The sequence below is a fragment of the Leptinotarsa decemlineata genome, unplaced genomic scaffold (assembly GCF_025532065.1).
Source record: "Leptinotarsa decemlineata unplaced genomic scaffold, Ldec_3_MD MMD2_tig00026314_RagTag_RagTag, whole genome shotgun sequence".
NCBI classification, from domain to species: Eukaryota; Metazoa; Arthropoda; class Insecta; order Coleoptera; family Chrysomelidae; genus Leptinotarsa; species Leptinotarsa decemlineata.
The window spans coordinates 10,456,153-10,470,472 of NW_027412684.1; the positions used below are offsets into that span (position 1 = coordinate 10,456,153).

At 35.1% G+C, this 14,320-nt stretch overlaps 1 protein-coding gene across 1 annotated transcript in view; it reads left to right on the forward strand.

The window, feature by feature from the left end:
* The window catches only part of LOC111505139 (lipase 3-like), a 31,036-nt gene that overhangs the window by 8,627 nt on the left and 8,089 nt on the right, over positions 1–14,320 (forward strand). The window contains exons 5-6 of the mRNA XM_074181657.1: positions 3,163–3,247; positions 8,289–8,431. Coding sequence (XP_074037758.1) covers positions 3,163–3,247; positions 8,289–8,431 — 228 coding nt within the window. The remainder of the gene's footprint in view (positions 1–3,162; positions 3,248–8,288; positions 8,432–14,320) is intronic.

The window sequence follows — 14,320 nt, forward strand, 5'->3', positions numbered from 1 at the left end:
TGTGGATTTTGGGCTGTCGGCGTCATCGCTGCCAGCCCAATACATACAATTGTATTACAGTACAATAAATATTTATGATTTTCGTGAATATTTGTCATCTGGTAGGTCCCTCCTGAGTTTCCAATAATAATCTGCTTGCATTCCTGGGCTCTATTTCCATTAATAACGCTTCTCTATTGAGTAAATGTCCTGATGGAATATCTTCCTTGTTCGTCACTCACAGCACCCAAATCTAGATGAGAGTCAAACATATGTATTTTTTAGGACATATTACACCCCAAAGCTTTATCTGACATTATTGGTTCCTGTATTAAGTCTTTGTGTTTTCCGCTTTATAATTTCCTAGAAAATTTTGGACAACACACAAAACATTTTCAGGCGATTTTTTCCTGGTCATTTAGTTCTCCTTCAGAACTCTCATCCTTCATAAGTTGTATTTGTAAGCCTACACATATTCTATCTGCTGTCCCATTCGCAAATAAAACAGCAAAATTTTGTGTAATCAACATATAGTCCAAGCAAATAATAAATAACTTTTGAATCGCCACAAACTTTCGAAGCGGCTTCACTGTATTTAATTTTTTTAGGAAGAAATCTCATTTTTCGTAAGTCTCTTTCATATCAGAACCATGAGTAACCGGCACTGAAGGGAGTTCGTTTCTATTATGCAGCAACACTGCTTTCAAACTAGTTTTTGAGGAGTCAATGAACAGTCGCCAGTGACTTGGATCATATTCAAAATTCAATAAATTCATCACAACATAAATATTATTACAATGGACTTTAGGAAAGTAAGGTTTTATTTCATCGTCACAATGTCGAAAATAAGAAACTTTTGTATCATCGTTTAATATGCTACACCATACATTCGTCTTAAACGAATATTGATCTCGACATTCGATTATGAAATGTGGGTTTTCTTTTGCCCACCACCTGCAGTTTTGCGAGCTCACAACACCATTTGAAGAGAAGGTCGCTTCATCTGCCCATAAAATTTGATAAGGAAAATGATAATTTTCTTCTTTTTCCCCTTGAAACCAAGAAGAAAAACACAAGCGCATATAGAAGTCCCTTTCTTTTAATGTATTGATAAATTTCGGTTTATGAGGCGTAAATTTATTTTTATGTAAAATACGTCGTACACTCTCTCGGTTAACATCTGTTCTATCTGCAATATCTTGAATAATTGTTTTTTTGTTTTCTACGACATCCAAACATATTTCAAATTCCACTTCTTCAATATGTCTAGAAGGCTGATGTGCTTTTCTAAAATTACTCTCAACCGAGCCAGTAGATTTAAACTTAGCTATTATCCTACTAACTGTTGACTGATGAATATTTCTTGCAGGATGTCTGGCATTGAAAATATCAGCTACTTGTCGGTGACAGGTATTCTCGCCGCATATTAAAAACGATTTCAATTTTCTCTTGAAGATTCAGAATTTTTAACAACACACTAGACAACGAATAAACTATTTTAAATCTAAAACTGATAAACTTAACTAACTATTTTGAGTTATTCAACAAATGTCATATGACAATAAAATATTTTGCTTATTCAGTTCAGTTCAATTGTTTCCACAATACCCTTAGTTTAATTTCGTTGTAATTTTTCGTAATTAGTAAATCAAAGTTTAACTGTTTGAAAAGTGCAGTAAAGAATAAATTATTGACTTTTCATTGATATTGTTTTTTAATTATGCTTATGTATCAAGCTATTTCGCAAAAAGTAGAAATAAAGTGAAATATTTATCTGTTTTTAAAAACTGTATCAACTTTGCATAATGTTTGGCATAATTTTTTCTGGTGTTTTAAATTTTTGCGAAATAAGTATTTAGAATTGCAATTGGTAATAAAAATGCTTTGGGAAGATAAGTTAGGCATAAAGAACTAACTTTGTTGAGGTTTGGCTAAATTTGAGAAATCGGCAAATGTTAAATTTTCGAAAAACTGTAAAAAAAACTAAATTTGTACTAGAGAGCTAAAAATTGGTATATGGGTAAAAAATGAAAAAACAATGATCTTTTTTTTACCGATTTTCGAAATTTCGAGCAATAACTGCTTTTCTGAAAATTTTTTGGAAAAAATGTCAAATTGGACAGGGAAGAAAAATCACTTGATCAGTCATATGCATGTCATTTGGCATCATTTTTAAAGCTCAACCTAATGGAGATATCAAAAGTTGCTTGAAGAGATGAAAAAAAAGATCCCATTTGATGCGGACTTTATGTGTGACACTGTATATATATATATATATATATATATATATATATATATATATATATATATATATATATATATATAACTTATGGGTTAGGATTGAAATAAACCAATGTGTTTCTAAAATGAAAGTTTTATTTTGTTAGTTACTCATCAAAGAAAACATTTTATTCATTTATACTTTTGTGAAAACCTCATCTATTTCTCCTTTCTAATTTGTATAGTCACAAAATAAATGTCAATATGAAACTTCAAAGCCTTTTTCTAAACGTCACATTCCAATAAATCTAACCTCTAACAAAAAACTACAGATTAAAAAGTTTGACATTTATATGCCAGCACGCGAAGCGCGCCAAATTCAAAATTAAAGAAAACTAATTTCTTTACATATATATATATATATATATATATATATATATATATATATATATATATATATATATATATATATATATATATATATATATATATATATATATATATATATATATTAATTATATTTTATGACTCTCCAGCCTATCATAAAACTTGGTCTTCATTCCACGTGGACTAATTCGAAGCGGAATTATTTCTTTGAATTGGTTATTTTGGTCTTTGAGTTCGTCGATAGCTTTAAGATTACTATATCAGTTACTTCGACTATACCTCGACTATACCACTGGTAAACATTTTTCTGACTCAGCGTACAATTACTGTATATCTCTGTTGTCAACATTTCAAGTGTTTTTGATCACTCAATTCACTTTTAAATTTGATGACTCTCACCAACCAATTAAACATGTTAAACAGCTGAAACTGTGAACATATGTTAGAGACGAGTATGCCAACATAAAAAATAACTACACTACAAAGTCATTGTAGTTTATCATGCAACAATTTTGTCAAATAGAAAAACCGAAATGAAACGTTTTGTTTTTATCGATTGTTTGTAATTCTTTTCAGAATATCATTCCTGTTTTGGCTACTAATTCCCCTGCTGGTATTTCCACCAAGATGCTGAAACATTATGGACAGGAGATCAGATCTGGTAAGATTTTTTCAATTCAATGATCTCCATGATAATTATCAATTTTCAACGAGTAGCAGGCCAGTTTATTCATGGGTTAATACTTGGTTTACTATCATTTCACTCAAAAATGAGTGTTGTTCTGTGATATTCAGTAGCGAAAGCAAATAAATATTTTCAACATTTTACCTTTCAAGGCGTTTGAATCTTGACATCAGTTTACTTTTATCAATGAACGAACTAAGCACGTGTTTTGCTGGAAAATGTCAAAAATAGTCCCTCAGGTTATATCAGGTGTAAACCGATTCAGACTCGCCCTCTTTACTTTTTTGTATTTCCTGGTATCGCTGTGGAATGTTGGTGGTTCAGATAGATTGGTTCAAAAATATTCCTTGAAGTATTGTCAGTTTCACAGAGAATCATTCCAACTTTGGAATTTCAAACGGAATACCCTGTATGTTTTCACATTTTTGTATTCAGCTCTTTACTTCACATCAAAATGTCCTATTTTGGTGAAAATATACTTTTTTGACTGAATAAATTATGTCTAGGAGGCTGCGACCACTGAAAAACATCTGCTCTGTTCTCATGTTCTAATATAGTCATAGAAACAGTAGTTCTACTACGTCCACTACCCATTTATTCAAAATATTTTGACAGATATTTTATTTAGGTAACACTTTTTCGTAAGACTTCCACTGGACGCAACACATATTTACAACAGCTCTCTCAAGCGTTTTCATAACAGTTACGCGTCAACTAAGATGAGTCAGCGCAGAAACGTAAAATCGTTCTGTGTTAAAAGACTCCGCCCACTTAAGTAACATGTCGCCAAAGTACTATTGACATCAGTGTGTCACCAATAACTATCTTCTGACGCGGGTACAATTTGGTTTCAAATGCTCATCAAAATGTCATCTTAGTGGGCCCGTACTATATCAGAGAAAAATATATTTTTTTATGAAATTTCACTTCATTATTCAATATAGTTGAAGATTATAGCGGTCATAAAACTTTTTATCGGTGCTAAATTTGTTTCCAGCCAGCATTCTCTGAGGTCTAAGAACAGGAAAAAGTCGCTAGGGTTCAGTTCTGGAGCATACGGTGAATGCGGAAGCAATTTAAGGCCCAATTTCGTCATCGTTTTCATTGATTTGTGACACGATATATTGTCATAACGAAACAGGACTTTCTTCAAATGGGGCCGTTTTTTCGCGATTCCGATCTTCAAACGCTCCAATAACGCTATATAATAGTCGCTGTTGATGATTTTTTCTTTTCAAGATAGTCGATGAATATTATACCATGCGCATCCCAAAATATCGATATCATAAACTTGTCAGCTGACTGCTGCATCTTTGCACGTTTTGGAGTCAGTTCACCACGTGGAGACTACTCAGATGACTATCGTTTTCATGCTGGTGTGAAATGATGGAGCCACGTATCATTTCTTTGATATTTTGAGAGCCTCAGCTATCTCGATCAACTTCACTTTGCGATCATCGAAAATTATTTGGTGAACTTTTTTGGTGTTCTCATCGGTAACAACCTCTTTGGGTGGTCCACTGCGTGCATCGTCCTCGGTGCTCATTTTACCTCCTCAAAACTTGGTAATCTATTTCTCAACGGTTGATTTTCCTGGTGCAAAGTCAAAATATTGTTTATCAAGCCAAGCCTTGCTTCACACAAAATGTTTCATCCCACAAACTAATAGTCCGACAGCTGTGAAATTTGTACACGTGTCATTTGAAGATAGGCATTTGGATTCAATACCAGTAGTGTCATCTGCATGTTAGCCTACGAACTTTTCAGACCATCTAGTACTAATTGAGTCAGTGAAAATCTAACGATTAAGTATTGCATGAATACGTTATGGATGTTAATCAAGTATTGGTCAATACCAACACATATTTGACGATTATTCCAATGTTCTCTGTATCTGTAGAGTAGGGAGGATGAGTGTAAGCCCACAGTACTTAGGCCACATGTGACCCATTGTACATCCTCCCAAGGAGTCCTCCCAAGGAGTCCAAGGAGTCCTCCTAGGTTATCGTCCATTCTGTCCTTTCCAGGAAGGTGGACAGGTCACTGGAAGACATCTCCTTTATATCGGCAGATGTAGGCCAAGACTCGCCGAACGCACACTCTCTTATTGACGATAACTCCGGGCACTCGCACAGGACATGCCTGACAGTCTCATCTTCCTGTTCACACATCCTGCATAGAGGTGTGTCCACCAGCCCCATATTATGGAGGTGTTTCCACAGTTGACAGTGACCAGTCAGAAATTCTACTTTTAGGCGTAGATTTCTTCTGGTCATTGCCAAATATTTCTTCGGCGCCAGCTTCCCAGGGTCACCCAAAGTGATCCTGGCAAAATTACATCCTTTGATGTAATCTTGCCAACCTTTAAGGATTGAGCATGGGTGTAACCCTTGACTAGTTCCGCAATTGTCGGTCATCAGGCCGTAGGTGCCACTGGGTCCTAAAATTCTTAGTCCAGCCGCTTCCTTGGCTGAAAAGTCAGCAATGCGATTACCTTTACTCCTGTCGTGCCCTTTCACCCACCTCAGGATAATGTTATTATCTACCGAGGCTTCGGCTAAATCTTGGTGACACTCTAGTACTAGCCCTGAGGTTATACGTTGTCTGTTAAAGGCTAATAGGGCTTGTCTGCTGTCAGCTGTCAATGTTATAACAGTGTTTTCTTCAATCATAACATGATGCCTCATTGTATCATTCAGAAAATATTCTGTTTTACCAGAATGTTTATGTCAAATCAAGTTATGGAAAATCCTGAAAATTGTTATTTCAGACAGTAAAACAACATTGATACGAACGTAAAATTTTATCAACATGAGACTGATATTACTCCAAGTTTATAAATTCAAATGAAACACAAATATCTCATTTTGGGAAAAAGTACCATGCAGTAACTTTATTCCGAAAAAAAATGCTGTCTATGAAAGTTTCTCAATGTGTTTTTGTTTATCCATGGTAAGTGTTGAATAAAAGTGAAGCAAAAGACGTATCAGTCAACAATTTTATACTTGAATAAGTTATTTCAATATTCAGAGGTATATTCAAGTAGGTATAGGTGTTCAAAGACACTATTTTGGTAAATTGAATAAGAAATTTTGCAACCAAGCAGACAAAGATGAAAATGTCATTGTGACTGGGAACAAAGAAATAGATGTGTTAACTTATATTTACTTGAACAGAACAGTTTCTACTAGAGAAACTGATCTGGAAGTTGATATTGGTCACCAGTCAGGACAATTCCCCTTTTTACTTCGATAAGTTTCTTGGGAGTTTCAAACCAGAAAAATACCGTACACACCTCACCAACTTTTATGCTTCACAAGGCTCAGATCAGACCTTTTTAGGAGTATTGGTCTCATGTATGGAGCTGCGCTCCTAAGCACACCCTGAAGCTGGTGGATTCCATCTCTATGGTGGTTTATGGTCAACCATAGGTACACTTATGTTCAACTTCCTTGTACCCAATACCGGTTTAAGATTTCACTACTGATTTCCTTAAATTTCGCATCACGCGCCTAAAAATAACTTCCCTATTTAGGCCACCTTCCTCACTCGAAGGCTGAGGCTCCGGTGACCGACTTCTTTGTGTCTCTCGCAAAAACTCCCAAGCCCTCGTATCAGCAACGGTGGCCACAAAAACCTCATATCAGCGTTTTTAACTTTCCCAAGCATATGATCATCGGCAGGATGTATACTATACATTTGTTTAGTCCAACCCAACTTGTACATGAGCACAACGACGCTCAAAGGTCCGACAGTCATAAAGTAGTTCAAACGCTTTTTCATCTGGGAAAATATTGACACCGAAGAACCGGGTGATCAACCTTGATCTCTATGAATAGAATAATATTTTACATTACTATCGCAATGGCAGTTATTACAAAATTACTACCTACGAAAAATGAAGGTCCGTATTTGAAATTTCGAAGTTGAGGATGTCCCAGACAGACGACTATGTCCATATTGTGATAATTCACAATATGGTACTGTGAACAAATTTCCAATATTTCTGCAAACAAAAAAGATATAATTTCGATATTGTCGATTTTTTCTGTATAGGCTTTTCTATAGACTCGAATTTGAATAGTCGTGTGAAAAATAATCAATTGGTCATCTTCTAGTGATATCTTCTGGATAATGAAATGGGCACAGAGAAAAGTCCTGTCATATTTTCGACTTCTGTATCTGTATAGTAGGGAGGGTGAGTGTAGGCTCACGGCACTTACGCCACATATGACCCATTGTACATCCTCCTAAGGAGTGTCCCTCCTAGGTCATCGTCCATCCTGTCCTTTTCAGGAGGGGGACAGGTCTCTGGAAAACATCTCCTTTATACCGGCAGGTGTAGGCCAAGACTCGTCGAACGCACACTCTCTTATTGACGATAACTCCGGGCACTCGCACAGGACATGCCTGACAGTCTCATCTTCCTGTTCACACATCCTGCATAGAGGTGTGTCCACCAGCCCCATATTATGGAGGTGTTTCCACAGTTGACAGTGGCCAGTCAGAAATCCTGCTGGTAAGCGTAGATTTTTCCTGGTCATCGCCAGATATTCCTTCGGCGCCAGCTTCTCAGGGGCGCCCAGGGTGATCTTGGCAAGATTGCCCATGGGATTTCATCCCATCTCTTATGGGATTTCATCCCATCTCTTTAGGAATTGAGCATGGGTGTGACGTTTGGCTAGTTCCGCAATTGTCGAAGTCATCAGGCCGTAGGTGCCAATGGGTCCTAAAATTCTTAGTCCAGCCGCTTCCTTGGCTAAAGAGTCAGTAATGCGATTACCTTTATTCCTGTCGTGCCCTTCAATCCACTTCAGAATAATGTTATTATCTACAGAGGCTTTGGCTAACTCTTGGTGGATATTTTAAGGCTTATGGGACAGTATTTTTGATTCTTTCCATGCCGAAGATTCTATTCCTACCTCAAAAATTGAAATGTAAATTGAGGCATGAATGAACTTCCAAAATTATTGATTAGTACATCTCACATCTTTTCAACCATACATATCATTTTCAGGTTTCTTCAGGCAGTACGATTACGGTGGTTTGCAGAATTTGGCCAAGTACAACTCCTTAACTCCACCAAGTTTCAACATGTCTGCAGCAACTGCTCCTGTAGCTTTATATTACTCACAAAACGATTTATTTGCTGCAGTCGAGGTAGGTATTAATAGAAAAAAGAAATAGTATATTTGTGATGCACTGTTTGGAACCTTTGGTGACGTAATGAATATTACTGGAGTTTTTTTTCCCAATACCAAACCGTTATTTTAACACCTCTTCATTTCTTTCGATCATCAAGTGATCATCTTCAAGATGAAGATTAAACTAATTATACTCACAGAGCTATCCTTATTTATACCATACAGGTATACCATACATAGATACAGGTATCTAACTGTTCTAGGTACCTGCGTCTTTAGTGTCTCAAATTAATTTTACAATGTGTCCTTATTGTAATATTCAAGTAAATCAAATAATTGAAATTTTCTAAACTATATAAAATTAATTTCACATATTGCCTCATCTACTAATCTTAAATTGATTTGACAATGTGTCCTTATGTAATAGTCATCAGGTACATCTGATAAAAAATAAAATATTATTTACTATTAGGTATTGGTCCACCATCGTTATCCATAATATTATTATGTTTACTTATTTCTTCTATACTGTCATAGGCATCTAGATACCTGTTGTTGTCAACGTGTCTAACATATCTCATGAACTTATGAACTAAAGACTATGGAATGGTTTTGTTGCAAATTATGATGAGCAACTGTTGATTTTTCTTCCATATTTTAGGTGTGCTAAATGTTTCTTATATCTAATTTTAATAGATCTTTTCGTCTGCTTATAATATTTTGCATCGCAGTCCTTATATTCAATTTCATGTTTTCCAGACTTGTCCGAATTTTGGACTTCCCAAAAATAAGATAAAAGGAACACTTAGCACATTCAATATATGGAAGACCTGAAAAATCAGCAGTTATATTTTGCAACAAAACCATTCTATAGACTTCAGTTCATTAAGATTAGTTAGACAAGTTAACAACAACAGACACGTAGATTTTGTGCATTTAGAAACTTGAGTTTCTAATAACTTGACCATGCCACACAGTCCCCTACGGCTCTGAGGAATGATTGATTCTCTTCAGCCCCCTACGACTGTGAGGAATATATCTGATAGACCAGAGCTTCTATGCTCTGGTGGCTATGGTGGACCAATACCTAATAGTAAGAAATTGTAAAAATAATTTTTTATTTATTATATGTACCTGACTATTACATAAGGATAGGGCAATATTGTGAAATTAATTTTATATAACTTATAATATTTCACCACTACATATGGACACATTGTAAAATCAATTTAAGACTAGTAGATGTATAAGGCATTTTGTGAAATAAATGTTGTACAGCTTAGAATATTTCAATGATTAGTTTCATTTGACTATTACATAAGGACACATTGTAAAACTAATTTAATACAAGTAGATAAGGCAAATTGTAAAATTAATTTAGGACAATCAAGACGCAGGTATCTAGAACAGGTAGATACCGGTATCTATGTATGGTATACCTGTATGGTATAAATAAGAATAGCTTTGTAAGTATGATTAGCTTAATCTTCCTCTTGAAGATAATCACTTGGAGATCGAAACGCATGTCGAGGTGTTGGAATAACGGTTTGGTGTTGGAAAAAAACTCCAGTAATATTCCGAAATAGTATACATCACAAAATAAGCTCGCCTCCACAGAAAATTATGATTGGGGTAACATTTGATTCATAACTTTGCCCGTAGTAATTCACGAAATCAGCCAAGTTACGCAAAAAAATGTTTCAAAGTTATGAACAATTTTGAGAACAACTCGAAAACGCAGATTTTTTATATATAAAATAAGATCTCGAAAGAGCCAAAAATGTTTCAAAAAAATACTACGCTATACTCTATTTCTGAAAAGTAAAAAGTAATTAATGCTCATCATGAATTCAAAATACTAACATAGTGCTCAAGCAAAATTTTGGAATTTTGTTATGATTTGTAACAGCTGATATAGGTTGGTTTATAATACTTTATCAGGACCACCCTACTTTTGTATCACAAATACAGGATTTAAAGAGTTTATGGGTCGTTTCATTACTCATGGTGGCATGCGTTGGGTATTTAATCAAACACAGTTGAAAACTATCAACTCTTCATTTTTTATATACAACTATTTGTTGTCCGCGGCTTCGCCAGCGTAGAGTTTGGTTTGTCAAATTAAGTTTCGTGACAGATTATTTTGCAAAAATAGTTACAATATTCTTTTATGAACCCAAAACTTCAGGTTTCCAACTTCAAAACTGACAAAATTCAATATAATCTTTAGACCTCTATTTTTTCCCTTGGGGTGAAAATTCCTGATTCCCTTTCTTTATGATCATTTACGCTATACAAAGAACCTTCCTGCATATTTCAAGATTTCAGGTTCAAAAGCTTCGGCTGTTCGTCAGTTAATCAATAGGTACACACTTATACAATACTAGCTTTTCCCCGATGTTTTACCCCCGTTACTGTGGAAACCTACCCTATGTTTTATTCCAAGTCATGACTATGTATATATCAACTTACGTTTGAATCCGTTGAGCTGTTTAGGCGTGAAAAAATAAAGAATGTAAATACATACATTACATTCATCCATCTTCACAAACTACGCATTTATAATATTGGTAGGAGTAGGATTACCAATGTATTTTATTCTAATCCTTTCAGTTTTTTTGCTGATGGTATTCAATATTCCACGCGGGAGAAGCTGCAGGAAACAGCTAGTGATTTATATTTTTACTTTAAAAATACAATAACCTGTTACGGTTTTATTTTCTCTTTCTAGATATTAAGAATTTTAGACTAAAAAGGAAGGGAAGAAGGAGAAAATAAATAGAGGAATCGGATTGTCAACAAATTTATATGTGGTCTTGCCCTTACAGATAATCATTATTATTAAATATTATTTTTTTTTAATTTCAATTCTTCTCAAATTTTCCTACTCTCACTATCTCTGGCAGTAAACTTGGTCTCTTCAGTCACTTAGATCATTAAAAATATAACAGTTATTACAAAATAAATAAAATTTCAAAACATAACCTATACTTGTCATCATCATCCATTCAGATTGATTTATGTCTGTATTGAAATTCTTCTCTATGATTGAAATTTCGTCCACATTTGGTACCATTGATTTGGGAAAAAGGTAACTAGAACTGGCACAGATGTGAAGGAAAGGAAAAAAAAACTGGAAAAAAATTGAAGTCCTCCATTTTGATGGTGATATTCAATTTACGCATTTTGCGGATTTATTCTGGAAATCTCGTTCAAAAGCACCAGATTATTGATAAGTTGGGTAATCTTAACCACCTTCACTCATTTGTGGATATATTTTCTGGAGTACTGAACATTCCAACCTTCTTCGACGTAAGTTCTACGTAATCACTTTCGAGGCCACACAACATCTAGGGTATGTTACCTTCTTCATTTGAACATTCACTACAATAGAATGTCATTAATACTGAATGTATTCATTGTTTTCAGGCCTGTTTCCTTCTTTTATTATCCTTGATTTGTTCTGCTTTATATATCAAGACGTAGAGTAGTGGAGTATAGTGCTAAACCTGGCTTCCTGATTCCTTCCTGCTTAATAATAGGGATTTGGAATCTGTCATAAGGCTTCACTGGTTGAGGGATTTGCTTCTGCTTTAATTGACCCAATGCACGAGTGATATTTAAACACCCCAACCCTTAGGATACTCTCATGAAGTGGATCAGGACTTGAAGGAGACACCGACGAAACAGATAAGCTTTTTTTTTCAGAACTGTGCTTTATTTCTATCATTTTATTGCTCAGCATGGTCGCTTTCACTGATTGTGCATGAATTACTACACAAATTGTTTTGTTTTCTTTCTTTATAGTTGTACAGTTATCAAGTTGTGCCAGACCATTAGTTCAGTCACATCCTCATTTCCTGTAAAGAAAAAAAGCATAAAAATAACAACTTTAAAAGAACCTATAGTGGGTCAAAATTAAACAACTTACCTCTAGCGTTATCAGTGTACACTTTCAGTATATATACTAAAAGGTTAAGGAATTTAGCGCATATAACTAGTACATTTATGACGAATAATTGCCTCAAGAACATAATATTACCATACAATTTACAAGATTGCATTTTTGCATCTCTTGCAATATTTACATGAAGATCGACCTTTGACCCCTGTTTACACCATAGCCCCTCTTTTTCTTTCTTTTCCTGTCACTCCTCTCACTCTTTTCCTTACTGAAATCAAGCTAGCCATCATTCATAATTGCGATTTCCCCAACTGTCAAACGTTTTTCATCGACGGACTCTTATTTTGAGATATTTATCCAGTTCCGGTTCCACAACATTGTCACCCTGTCAATTGTCAACGACAAGCAATTAACATTTATTTGATTTTGTTGAGGATTATCGAACTTGATAGGTTGTTTAATTTGGATAATATAGTTGGTATAACTATTCGAGTTTTATTGATTTATTTTCTTTTTTTTTTGTACGATAAAGAACCCCACCCGTCTCCACTGAGCAAGGGTATGTTCAGAAAGGATTAAATATTTTGCTGCTAACGGCCAACCAAGCATCGCAAAGCGTTGTATTCCTTGGTTCGGAAGGTCTGCAGTAGCAATTTGGCGCCCACCTTCATTTTCTTTATTATTTAATATTTTATTTTCATCTGAAAGCGTTGTAAGTTGAAGGAAGTCTTTAGTTTTTGGTTCTCAGCAGATTCTAAATGAATTTTTAGAGATTGTGAGTCCTTTTTTTTAGGTAATAGAAAACACAATCAGCTATATTTAGTTAATTGTTTTGTTGGGATTCAATTTTATTTATTTTGTGCGGCTAGTTTCCTTTTTTTTTTTTTTTCTTTTTTTTGTGAGTTAGTGTGGGGTGCAGTTCCACTGTCAGGAAAATAATTGATTTGTTTGTATTCTGTTTTGAACAACTTTTCAATATGGAAGTTAACAGATTGCTAGGTGATGAAATAGCGTATGAACTGCACATTCGTGGATGTCCTATAGGGGCTACGGTAAGCCAAAATAGAGAAACATTACGGGATGTTTTGAGATTAGAACGTACCGGTAAAACTTTTCCGCTCTCCTTAAGTGTAATGAACCCTAACCATGAACTAACTATCTGTGAAGGCAAACTTAGTGACTTACAGGAGGCTATTGAAAATTTTGACTATAAAAATAAACAAAACCAGTTTAAAAAAATTTATACTCGTCTTCTTCATATAAATTCAAGGTTAATGCGGATTCACTGTGAAAATAATCAGGAACCAAAACGAGATGCACTTTTGTCCCACTGTGAAAAACTAATTTCGGATGTTAACGTATGTTTGGAACGAACAATACCTGAAGAACCGGCGGCACTTCCTCAAATTTCAATTCTGGATGAACCTATTCCTCTCATTCCGGAAATTATTAATTCGGAGGTCATTAGAAGCCAAGGAGTAGAAACAGGATTCAATGCTGACTTCAATTTTGAAACTGAAACCTTTACACGAGGTGTAGATATATTGAACATTGAGGACCCAAGAATTAATGAGGAGCTGGAAAATCTTCGAAGGTCACTAGCTGCTGCTACTGTAGCCGGATCTTCTACTCAAGCGGGAGAACTGTTAGCTTCTGATGCAATGAGAAGACATGAAGGTCAAACTACGACTCGACAAGGAAAAGGATCGTCTCAAGTGCAGATAAATGATTGTCACCGTGTTATTCATGATTTACCTAATAATACAGTTAGATTTCGAGGTGAAATACCAGATCGGAATGAAACCGGATTTGGAAATCCATATCAGACTGAATATGCTAACTCCACTGTTAATTATGGTGATTACAGAAGACAAACTCCACAGATGCCGATTGTTAATGGTTCAGTATACCATGGGAAACCTGTTACGCTAGGATTGCATAATCGTTATGAGAATCTGGATATGAGTCGTTGGAATTTGCGTTTCGATGGAATTTCAAGTG